General features: G+C 48.2%; 1 protein-coding gene across 3 annotated transcripts in view; it reads left to right on the top strand.

The window, feature by feature from the left end:
• Positions 1-3579: 3579 nt before the first annotated feature.
• The window catches only part of KALRN (kalirin RhoGEF kinase), a 640054-nt gene continuing 631661 nt past the window's right edge, over positions 3580-11972 (top strand). For all 3 annotated transcript variants that reach the window (XM_065877078.1, XM_065877083.1, XM_065877080.1), the window contains exon 1: positions 3580-3652. In XM_065877078.1, coding sequence (XP_065733150.1) covers positions 3580-3652 — 73 coding nt within the window. The remainder of the gene's footprint in view (positions 3653-11972) is intronic.

Raw genomic sequence — 11972 nt, 5'->3', positions numbered from 1 at the left:
TGTGTCTTCCAAAGAATTTGTCCATTTTAAGTTGTCAAATTTGTTGGCATAAAATTGTTCATTAATATTTCCCTATTATTCTTTTTATCTATCTATAATCTATAGTGATGTCACTTCTCTTATTTCTGCTAATAATACTAATTTGAGTCTTCTCTCTGTTTTCTTATTGCAGTCTGGCTAGAGGTTTGTCAATTTTATCTATCTTCTCAAAGAACTCACTTTTAGTTTCACTAATTTTTCTCTTTTGTTTTTCTGTTATATATTTCATTTCTTTATGCTCAAATCTTTTAAACTTTCTATTCTTCTGCTTTGGATTTCATTTGCGCTTAAGGTAGAACAGGAGATCATTGATTTGAGACTTTACAAAATAGGTGTTTTGGTACTACAAATTTCCCTCTATGTACTGTTTTAGCTCTATTTTATAGATTTTTATATGATGTTTTTTCATCTTTATTTGGTTAAAACTTCTTTCTGTTATCTCCATTGAGTTCTTAGTTGATCATGGGTTATTTTTTTAGTTTTCAAATATTTGGGGGATTTTTTCATATATTTGTTATTAATTTCTAGTTTAATATATTGTGCTCAGAGAACATCGTATGATTTTTTTTAAAACAAAACAACTGAGGTATAATTTTCATATCACTCTGTACGATGTTAATCCTCTTACATTTATCAACACTTGTTTTATGGCTTAGCATATAGTTTATCTTATGCAGCTGATAGCCGTGCACTTGAAAACAATGTATATTTGTTGTTATTGAGTGGTGTATTCTGTATATGTCAGTTAAGTTGGTTGATAGCATTGTTCAAGTCTCCCATATCCTTACTGGTGATCTGTTTCCTTATAAATTATTGAGTGAGACAGATGTTAAAATCTCTGACTATACTTTTGTATTTGTCTATTTCTCCTTGTTTTGTCCTATCAGTTTTGCTTCATATATTTTGAAACTCTCCCAGATGCAAAAAATTTTAGGATTGTTATGTGCAGTTGATGAATTGAAATGTGCCTCTTTATCTCTAGTAACAGCTTTTGCTCTGAAATCTTTGTCTGATATTAATATAGCTATGAACATTTAAAATCTTAATAGAAGTTGCTTAATAGACACGTCTAAAATCTTGATAGAAATTTCCTCTCAAAAATATCTGTGTCATTACAAAATTTCCTCTCAAAAATATGTGTCATTACATAAGGTTTTCCCCCATTCTTGTCCACATCTTTTGAAAATTTAATATGAACCTTTCTCTAAACATGTTATGTTTCTTCTGAATTTGGGATAAGCTAATGCTCTTGCCAGGCCTCCAGTTCTCTATCTGCACAGTGGTGCCAGTTAATAGCAGCTCTGCCATCATGTGCATGTGTGGGAGTGTAGGCCAGGGTTTCGGCTCAGGGTAAAGGGGAAGGCAAACTTTAGAAAAGACAAATGAGAAGTACTTTCATTGTCAGGGAAGGTGGTAAGAAAGGGAGCATCTGGCTACTTTAAGTCAGTTCAGGCTATTAGGACCAGATGAATTAGATCTCATGGCAATGAACTTGTGATGTCAGAGTCTCTATTAATTTTTAAGAAACAGGGTCTGATACATGTAGCCAAGATTGGGGACAGGCAACTGTACTTATTTTTTTCAATGGGTGAAAAAAAAAATTGTGACATTCAGTAAAGAAAGGAAGGAGTACCTGGAACCAGAAAGCGTTCACTAAAAACATATTTAATTAATCCTGTTAGAGTCAGCCGGTTAATAGATCTGGAAAGGTTCCAGGTGCTTTGACCTGGAGAGAGATGGAACCAAGTAGGTGGTCAGCGAAGATAGATCCAGAAGACTCTGGCTGTTGGGTAGCAGGCCATTAGTTTTACACTAGGACCTGGTTTTTCTGTGAGGCGTGTTTTAACACACTAGGTCAGGCCACAGCCTCTCCATCTGGCTGGATGAGGCAGCAGCAACAGCCCCCAACACACCACATTAAGTACTCAGGTTTAAAGAGCCTCTGTTTTGTAAGCTTCGCAGTCACTAGGACTATAAACAGAATACTGGCTAATTATTGTTTAATTATTGCTTAAAAAAACCAATTGGCACAATGCAATCACTGCATTAATTACCCCATACAGCATCTGCTTTCTTTTTTGAGGTCTTCCCCATTCCTCCCCAGCCCCACTCCCCACTTTAATTGAAATTCAGCTTGCTGTAACACCTCCTTTCTCCTGGCCAACTGGATCTCTCCATTCACAAGAGGGAGAACAAAACAGAGAAGGCCCGGGGGATTAAGGAGTTTTGACAGCTGTCCAAGAGGAGCGCTGAGATACGGGCCAAGTACCGAGGCAGGACAGAGACAAATGAGAGACAAGAGAGTCACAGAGGGAAAGATAGGGACACATCGCAATAGGAATGAACTGGACAAAGAGTCACAGCGACAGGCAGGGATGTTTAAAGGGGCGTTGGAAAGGGGAAAAAGGAAGAGAAAAGCTAAAAAAGAAAGGAACTAAGGAGAGTTGGTGAGGAAAATGCGAAAGGCTCAGGAGGTGAAGGAGACTGGAGAGAGCCTGTTTGGAAGGAGAGGGGAAAAGTCCAGCCTCTAGGGACGGATCGGCCCAGCTTGGGGGACACGCAGCTTGGGGGGGCGGGCCCTCTCACACCTGGGAACGGGGTGGGGTGGAGGAGGCGGGCGCCGGGCCCGGAGCCCGGACCGCGCGAGGGGCGAGGCTGAGCGCAAAAGGCTGGGGCACCAGAGCCCCCACGGCGAGCCCGGCTTGCGCCCGGTGGCCGGGGACTCGCCCGGCGGCCCCGCCCCCTCCCCGGCCGCCTCCTTCGCCGGCGCTTTTCCTGCGGGGCTCAGGAAGCCGGCCTAGCACAGCAGCGAACAATAGCTCGGGGCCCGGGCTTGGCTCCGGGAGAGGCCGGCGCGGAGAGGCGGGGGAGGGAGGCGTCCGCGCCGCCGGGGGGCCGCGGCGAGACCCCGGCCCGGGCCGGAGCTTTAGTTGAGCTCGGCGCTGCCCGGGTCATTGTTGGCTGGGACTGAGGAGCGGGAGCCGGGGGAGGAGTTGCGAGGCGGCGGCGGCGGCGGCGGCGGCGGCGGAGGGAGCCAGAGGGGGAGCCAGAGAGCGAGCGAGGGAGGGAGGCTGAGAGCGAGCGGGCGGTCGAGCGAGGGAGGGAGGAGGTAGAGAGCCAGGGAGGGTGGGAGGGAGGAGGAAAAATAAAGAGGAGAGACTAGCAGGGCTGAACAATAGAGACAGGCAGACGGGCGAGGAGGAGAGCCAGCTGCCGCCGCTGAGGGAGAGCGGGCGCCCAGGCAGCTCGTACCCCGGCCCCGGCCAGACCGCAGGCGGCCAGCGCCCCCGGTGAAGGGGGACCATGGGGGAGCCGGCAGCAGGCGCCCCCAGCCCGCCGCGCGCCTCTGCCTGAGGGAGCCTCGGCGTCCTCTGCCCTAGCCCTGCCACCCCGGCCGGCCGCCCGCCCTTGAAGACCGGTGTCCTCCGGGTCTGCGGCCGCGGCCGCTGCGCCTCGCGCCCTCCGCCCACAGGGCGCCGAGCAGCCCTCGGCCCCAGGCTTCGCCGGCCCCCGGCTGCCCGCGGACGCCCTCCCCCAGTCATGAACCCCCCGGAGGGGGCAGCGGAGGAAGGAGGAGCCGCCGACTCGGACGTGGACGCCTTTTTCCGGACAGGTAAGCTGTGCAGGGCGCGGGGGGTTGGGGAGGAGGCTGCTGCCCTGGATGCGGCGTCTTGGACAAGTTTGGGAAAGGAGGGCTGTTGCTGGGGTGTGCGTGTTTGGGGGCAGTCCCCTTCGTCGCCTGGGCTGGAGTGGCCGAGATTCTTGTTGTTATGGCAATGCGGGTTGCATTTTGGGGAGGGGTGGGGGCTGGGAGCTCGGCGCCCCTCGGCGTTCACCCCACTTGGGGGAGTCTGTGTTGGGGAGGCGAGAGGCGGTCCCCTCGGGCCGCCTTCTCCCGGAGCGCGGGGATGGGGCGATGTTGGATCACTTTGCAGTGCGCCGCTCCGGCTACCGGCGTCCCCCGCCCCTCCCTCGGCTCCCCCCTCCCCCCAGCGCCTGTCAGCCCGGCTCCCGCCGCCCTGGGCCGGCACCCCTTCTCCGGCCGGCGGCCCCCGGCCCCGATGTGCAAAGAGGGACAGTGGGGACCGGGAGTCGCGCAGGCTGCAGACTGACAGTCGGGAGCGGGGCAGACCGAGGACTGTAGTGCCTGGTGCGTGTGGGGAGCCAGAGTCTCAGACTTGAGAGGCAGACCCGGCAGGGAGGGCGGTGGGCGCCTGGGACCTCCTCCTTGTCCTCCTCTTCTCCAGTTCTGGGAACGGATGAGCTTTTCATAAGAATCACTCATTCCTGGAAGTGTGAGTTAGCGTCCCCCTCATACACACCCACTGAATCTTTGCTTGCCTGTGGTATGTAGAGCACCGCCCCCCACCCCAGATCTGCCTTAACGGCTATTTTCGGCCCCTGCCACTTCCCAGCCCCGAGGTCTATAGCTCTTCATGTTCCTTGGCTACACAGCCCCTTTCCCAGAGCAGAACTGACCACCCTCATCTGCCACCACCTGTGGCCCTGTTTCTCTGATGACCAGGGTTTCTCCATCTCCTCTTTACCTGTGGCTTCCACCAACTGGGTAGGTAGAGCTCCCCATCTTCCATGTCTGGAACCATGTGGTCTGGAATCTTTTTCCCGAAGAGTCCAGTAAGTTATGGGGACCCTGGGCATCTCCCCTCTTTCTGTAAATTGGATTGGAGGATGTGAACTGATGGGGTCAAAGAGCAGGATGGCTTTGAAGATTCCCTGCGCACCCATCTGTTTCCTAACCTCATTGCCTTGCCCTGGAGGTCATCTGAGGGAAGGGGTGGGGTGCTTTGTTGGGGAGACTTGTGGCTTTGGAAGTCAAGACTTGGTCAGCCCATATGTTCATTTTCTAGTTGGTCTGAAGAGGAAAGAGCTGGAGGATAGGAGCTGATAGGAGCTGACCTGGAGAAAGCAGAGGGAGCCCCTGTTATCCTATCCTGCTTCTCAGGGCTCAGCCTTGCCTCCTCCTTCCTTTTCCCCAGATGTGGATTCTAATATACACCTTCCCCATCCCCCCCTTCTCTCTCTCTCACATACTCTCTCTCTCTCTCACACACACACACACACACACACTCACTCACTCACTCACTCACACAGCCCAGGAACCAAAGCATGAATTCTAAAGAGGTGCCTGACCTGATAACCTTAGTTTATTATCTAGGGGAGAGGGTCTGGGGGCGAAGTGATACCTGGAAACATTCACCAGGACGTCTTCATTGACACCCCTACCAGCCACCCTTTGCCTCCCATCTGGCACAAAACTCTGCCTTTTCTTAGCTCTGGGGAAAACTCTTGGAGTGTGAGCTTTCCCACCTTCCCTTTCTGGACCCACTTTTATCTTTTGGCATCCACTCCTCCTTCGCCTTTTCTACCATCCAAACACTAGATGCTGTCTATTCTCTGTCCCAGGCCCTTGGAGCAGATCTCAGTTTCTGGAGGCTTGCTAATTTCTGACAAATGAATTCACACACTGTTAATGGTGTTAATGGCCTATAATGGCCCAATGTGTTACTTTTCCCAGGGCCTTTCAAAACACAACATGGGGCTTACATTGTCTAGCCCTGGCTCAAATCACAGAGTAAATAGCAGACTGGGTCCCTCTCCTATGGAATCCTGTTGGGGATATTCTTCCTCCTCAGGCAGCCTTGTTGAGGGGGGCCCAGGTCTGATGTGCACTTTGAATCAGAGAAGGGTGAAATCTTCAGCGCATAAGGCTGGAAATGACTGATGACCTGTAACAAGTTGTACGAGGGGGTGCAGACTGTTTGTGGTAGGGTCTAGGACCACCACCCACCCTGAGTGGTCCTCTGTGCTCTGCTTCTTGATCTTACCCCCTTCCAGTCTCTAGCCTGGGCTTTTGCTGGGGATTCTTAAACCTGGAAAAGGCCATATTTCTTAATCGTCTCCCTTCTGAGTCCCCATCTTTATGGAACATAACACTACACCTGGTAGGCTGGACAGATGATAAATTTATTTAGTTGAACAGTTGAAAAAGCTCCAAACACATTTTCAAAGTCCCTCGTGCCAGGGTTACCCCCTACTTTCTGATGGAAGATTTTGCATACACAGAGACCACACTGGCAATTGCTCTGTCAAAACCCTGGCATACTGTGCCTCTAATTAGGCATGTTTCCAATTATTCTGTCATTTTGGTTCTTTACTTGTCCTCTTCTGATTATTTTGGTATTTCAGTTCTTTTGACATTCCCCAAATCCTACATCCATACATGTACACGGACAGAAAGAAACACCCATGCACACCCCCTGTCCCCACCATTATTCTTATAGATTGGTGTATTCTGTGTCGTCTTTCTGGGAATTCTCTGATCCACGCCTGGGAAAGTGTGTCACAATAATTTTATTGATCATGGTTATGAGGCAGAGGAGGGGAAATATGGGAACTCAGAACTGGGAATAGAAATCAGTTGGAATAGAAAACCAGCAAGGTCTTTTCAGCTTCTACTAGGACCCTTCTGCTGTCCAGGGTGCTATGGGATACAAAGAAATATTCAAATTGGTTTCTGCCCTCCAAGAGCTTTTAAAAGGAGATTGACAATTACTGCTCAATTAGAGATTAATTACTTGCTGAACATTACGGTGCTATAAGATAAAAAGTTGGCAGAACTACAGAGGAGTGGAACTGAGGGTAGCCCTTGCAGGAGAGATGGAGGGTGGGAAGAGAATCTTGGGCAAAAGCTCAGGGAGGTTGAGGCATTGACGCTGAGGATCCTGGGAAGACTGAGTAGAAGGTGTAGGGTAAGGAGGAAAAACAGGGTTGGGTAAGTAGGGCAAGGCCAGATAGGCAGAATCTTGGGACCCCAAGAGAGGAGATTGGATTTGATTCAGGACTGATAGGGAGTCACTTTAGGTTCCTGAGCAAGGGCATGTCCTGGAGAAAGTGGTATTTGGAAAGGTTAATCTGGGGGTCACATGATAGATGAAGTGGAAAGAGAGAGAAAGGATCCAAATGCAAAAGTGATCTGGAACTGAGGGAGGGGCTTGGTCTGGGTTGGTGGCAGAAAGGACGGGGACTCAGGGACCGCTCTGAGAGACATTGTCAAAGGCAGAAATGTGGGTATTTGTTGACAAACTAGTTGTAGGGGGAAAGAAAATTAAGCCCTCGAGAATAATGGGAGTAGCTGGGTTAAAAGCATAGAGGACCAAGAGTGTCCTGACTGAAGCACTCTGGTTGAGGACAGGAGCTGGATTTGCAGGGCAGATAATGCTGTTAGCTTTGGATGTGGAAAATTAGAGGTGATTGAGGAGCATCCAGGTGGAGCTGGTTTGTGGGAAATATGGGACTTCAGACAGGAGCACAGGTGGGAGGTTAGGGCTGGCATTGTGCCCTCGGAAGCCTCCTGAATCAAGGCTCGCTGCAGCTGAAGCTGTGTGAATGCATCAGCCCTCGGAGGGAGGGGGTGGAGGGAAGAGGAGAGGGCTAAAGTTAGAATTTGGGGGAGAAACCCTTGTTTAGGAAGTGGCAGCAAAGGAGACTTGATCCTGGAGACCCCAGGGAGTCAGCGTGGGTTCTGATGTGATGACAGGCTGCAGACAGGTTGAATAAGAGGAGTGCCGGTCAAGTGTCAGTGGATGTGATAAAAAGAAAGCCACTATGAGCTCTTGGGAGCACAGTATTAGAAGAGGCATTCAGAGCAGGGATTTGGGGTGGTGGGTAGGAATCAATTACTTGCAGAATTTACCAGTGAAAGGAAAAAGAGTTTGGGTGCTAGTCAGATGGCATGTTAGTACCAAGAAAAGGGGTTTTCATTTTTTGGTCGGACAGTCAGAACAGGTTTGGATGTGGAAGGGAGAGATTGTGCGCAGGAAGAACCGAAGATGCTTGGTTGATTTTTGAGTTAGATACCTGAAGAGGTGAGACGAGGAGGTTCCCTAGCGAAAGTAAAATCTTGACTTTGGTGAGCAGAGGAGAAACGTCCTTCTATAAGACTCAAAGGAAGAAAGTTCAGAGGATAAATTTAATGAGATTGATGTGGAAATATCTTTTTTCTGTTGAGCTTTGGTCTTGTGCGTCCAGATATTTTTAACTGGACTGTTTGCTGTTACTTGGACTTTGGTCAGCCTCAAACTCAACTCTGTCTTTCCAAGTCCCTAAACTAGCTTCTCCTCTTGTCTTCTTTAATCCTATAAATGGCACCTTCCCTTTCCTAGTCATGATATTTAGCACCTTGCTACTGTCTCTGAGAAATCTCAATCTTCTAACAAACTCTATTATCTTTCGTAGTGAGCCCATGCTGTTCATCCTCAGGGCCTCTGCCCTAGGCCAGGAGACCCATTATGGTGCTCATGGACTCACTAGCCTTCATTCTTGGCCCTTGGACTCTGCTCTCTCACCCCCACTCCAACTGGCATCTGCAGGCAGATTGCACTTCCTCAAGGAGATTGAACTACTTTCGTCACACCTGGTTTATGAACCTACAGTGACTTTCTAGTGCCTTCAGGGTCAAGCCTGTCCTTCACACCTCAGAGCCAGCCTGCTCTTCTCGAGTCCAAGGGCACTTTGACTCATGTTCCCTTTGAATCATCCACCCCTTCACCCCTACTCTACAAATGCAACTTATTCGTCAAGACTTTAACACCACATTCTTCTGGAAGCTTTCATAGCTCACAAGACCAACTCTCTCCTCTGAATTCCATAAACACTCACTTGTCTATCCTCATTGTCTCACTTCATCAGAGGTATTGTATTGTTTTTATCCTTTTCATACAATGAAGTGATTTGTTCTTTAAAAGATCTTTTAAAAAGCTTGTGATTCACCAAAACCAAACCAAAACAAACTGTCTCCCCCCTGTGCAGATAAAGCAAACACAGAAAAATATAAGCAGTTGCTGAATTTAGGTGGTGATATATTGGTATTCAGTGTACAACTCTTTAGACTTTTCTCAGATAAAAACCCCATCCCACCTAGATAGAGAACTGGTCATTGTCAGGTCCAGATCTGACTTGGAATAACAACCTATGTTGGTGTGCAGTTTTTTGAGTAAATATCACCCTGTCTGGGCATTGCCAGGCACCCTAAAAGGGGTAGTCTTTTACCTCCTGAGCTCTCTTTTGTAGCAAAGGAAAACATCTCTTTTTGACGTTGCGTTTGACGCTCCAGAATGTAAACGTGACACTTAATTCAATATTTACCATTCCTTCTTGATTCTCCTCCACTTAAACCCATCATGATTTGGGCTTTTGGTCACGCCATCTCCCAAGAACTTTTGATGGAGTATTGAGAGGACTTTGTTGTTCTGAAGAGGGAAGGCTATTTCTACATTAATATATTTTAGAACGTATCAACAACATTTAGGTACACCTCCATAATATCTGGGGGGCTTGGCTTTATCCTTGTGCCACCAATCATCAAGAACTCAATTATTGGCACATTCTGCCCAATTGTATTTGATAATCCCTTGGGGATGGAAGAGGTGTTGGAATAAACTGAAGCTACAGAAAGAAATTAGGTGAGAAGTGACAAAAAATATTCCTGACTGTCGGTGTCAATAAAACACTAGAACAGGTGAACTAGAGGTCCTTTATAGACGTTGGAGAATGAACACTTTTACAAGTTCTTTCTGGTTCTGGAACTTGGTAGTTTACTTCTGGAGATGGGCAGTATGGTATAGTCTAGTGGTTCTCAACGGGAGGCAGTTTTGTCCTCCAAGAAACATTCGGCAGTGTCTGGAGACATTTTTGGGGGTTGTCAACTCAGGGAGGGGGGTTGTACTGGCATCAAGTGGGTAGAGGTCTAGGGTGCTGCTAAACATCTTATAATGCACAGGACAAGAATTCTTCAGCCTCCGAATGTCAGTGGTGCTGAGGCTGAGAAACCCTGGTTATAGCCAGAAGACCATGGGCTTTGGATCAGATAGGCTCAGCACTAACCAGGGGCAGAATCTTGGGTAAATTATATCATCTGTGTCATCCTCAGTCTTCTGCAAAATGGGACCAAGGATGCTTGTTTCACAGGTTGAGAGGATTAAATAGGAAAAACATGTGTAAAAAGCATCTAGTGGTTTCTGACCCACATTAGGAGCACAAGAAATACTAGCTGTTCCTGTTGTTTTTATTATTAAGCGAATGTGATGGCACAGAGGCTGAGGGAATCTCCAGAAAGGGTACTGTGCAGGGTTTTTGACACGGGGCGGCAGGGGTGCTGGAGAGGCGTCACGATGGTGTGCAGGAGCCTGGGTGGAATCAGAAGGCTAGGGTCTGGGCCTCAGCTCTTTTTCATTCATTAATTTAATCATTTGTTTGACAAATATTTATCGAGTTCCTAGTGCAGCCATGTACTGTGCTCTGGGAGTGTATAAAATCACTGCAAGAAAGAATATAGAGCAGGAAGGAAAATGAATAGAATTACAATACCCCCCTCAGGGAGCACTTGAATTTAAGGGGTGGGAAAGGGAGAAAAAGCCTGTGAAAGAAGCCAAAAAGGTCAGGCAAGAGAGCAGGAGGTGAACCCTCCCCTTTGCTCTCTACTTATCTGCATGACTTGGGCAAGTGAGTAACATCTGTGTAAGATGAGGATAGCGCACCCCACCACCCAGTTTCCTTATAGGGCTGTTGAGAGACTCAAATGAGATACAGTGTGTGAGAGGTCTTTATAAGTTGTACAATTCTGTCCAAATATGTGTAGATAGTTCCTTCCAAATCAAACATTCTATTGCTCTAAGTACCGCCTCTGACAAGTATTATCTTATTTAATCTGACCTTCATGGGACATTTTTTCAATCCTTCTCAATTTGGTTTCCCAAGGAGACTGGATGGGGCATCCTCCTTACAGCAAATCAGGGCACTCCTGTTCTCTCCTCCTCCACAAAAGTATATAAATGTCAGTTCCCCAGACCCTGGCCCACGTGGTCCCACGCCATCTGGAGGAGCCCAGCGAGAATGGGGTTCCTGCTTCCACTGAGCCTCAGGTGGGTGCAGTGAATCAGTCCCTTCCCGCTCCTTCTCTGTCTGCATGCAGTTCAGACTCCTGCCACACCTTTGAGTGTGAATGACTGGCAGCAAAAGAACTAGGAAATGATTGACAGCCACAGGGCTGTTGGATCAATAGAGCTGCTTGAAATCGTGTCTGCTGAGGAGTGAGGGAACAGAAGGAATTAGCTGGGAGAACAGAGGAATTAATACAGGGAAGTAAGAAACTGTTGGAGAATTAGCTTTGTCTCTTCCCCTTCTGTCCCATGGCATTATTAGAAGGGAGCTGGTTATTAGCTAGAAAACACAGATATGAGGGATAAACAAGGAGAGTGAAAAGTGGCAAATGAACTGTGTTATCAAGGAAGTAGCGATACTTCTCGAGCTGAGACCTGAAGGATGGGTAGGATTTGGATGGGGAAGACAGAAGGTATTGGAACAGTGTTAGAAAAAGGTACGACCATCCATGGCATATTTGGGGGCAGTAAGTGGTCCAGTTTGTGTGACTTAGAGGATTCAGGTGGAGGATCAATGGGAGATAAAAATCAGAAGCGGGTAAAGACCAAGTTGATTGACTGCTTCATTTATTAAACCTTTATTGGACTCCTAGATAATCAAGGGCTTTGAATGGCAGGCCAAGGAGTTTGGTCTTTCTGCAGTTAGCTTTCAGGAGCCACTAAAAGTGTCTGAATGGGGTGGTGACATGATGAGGAAGATAAATCTGGCAGTCCTGCGGAGGGTCAGTTGGAATGGGGGAGGAACTGCTAGCCAGGGTTGGATTGGGAGACCACTGTGATAGGTTAGGAGGGCCTGAACTTGAGATGGCACAGTGGAAATGGAGAGCAGGGGATGGATATGAGGGAGCTCGTGGATGTCGCGTCTATAGGACTTGGTAACTTGGATGTAGAGGTGTTAAGGAAGAGTCAGGACTCAAAGATTACTCCAGCTCTTAGAGCTGGGTGACTGGGGAGGATGGAAGTACCCTAAATGAA

This window comes from Phocoena phocoena, chromosome 4 (assembly GCF_963924675.1).
Source record: "Phocoena phocoena chromosome 4, mPhoPho1.1, whole genome shotgun sequence".
NCBI classification, from domain to species: Eukaryota; Metazoa; Chordata; class Mammalia; order Artiodactyla; family Phocoenidae; genus Phocoena; species Phocoena phocoena.
This window is presented reverse-complemented; position numbering and strand designations above follow the sequence as displayed.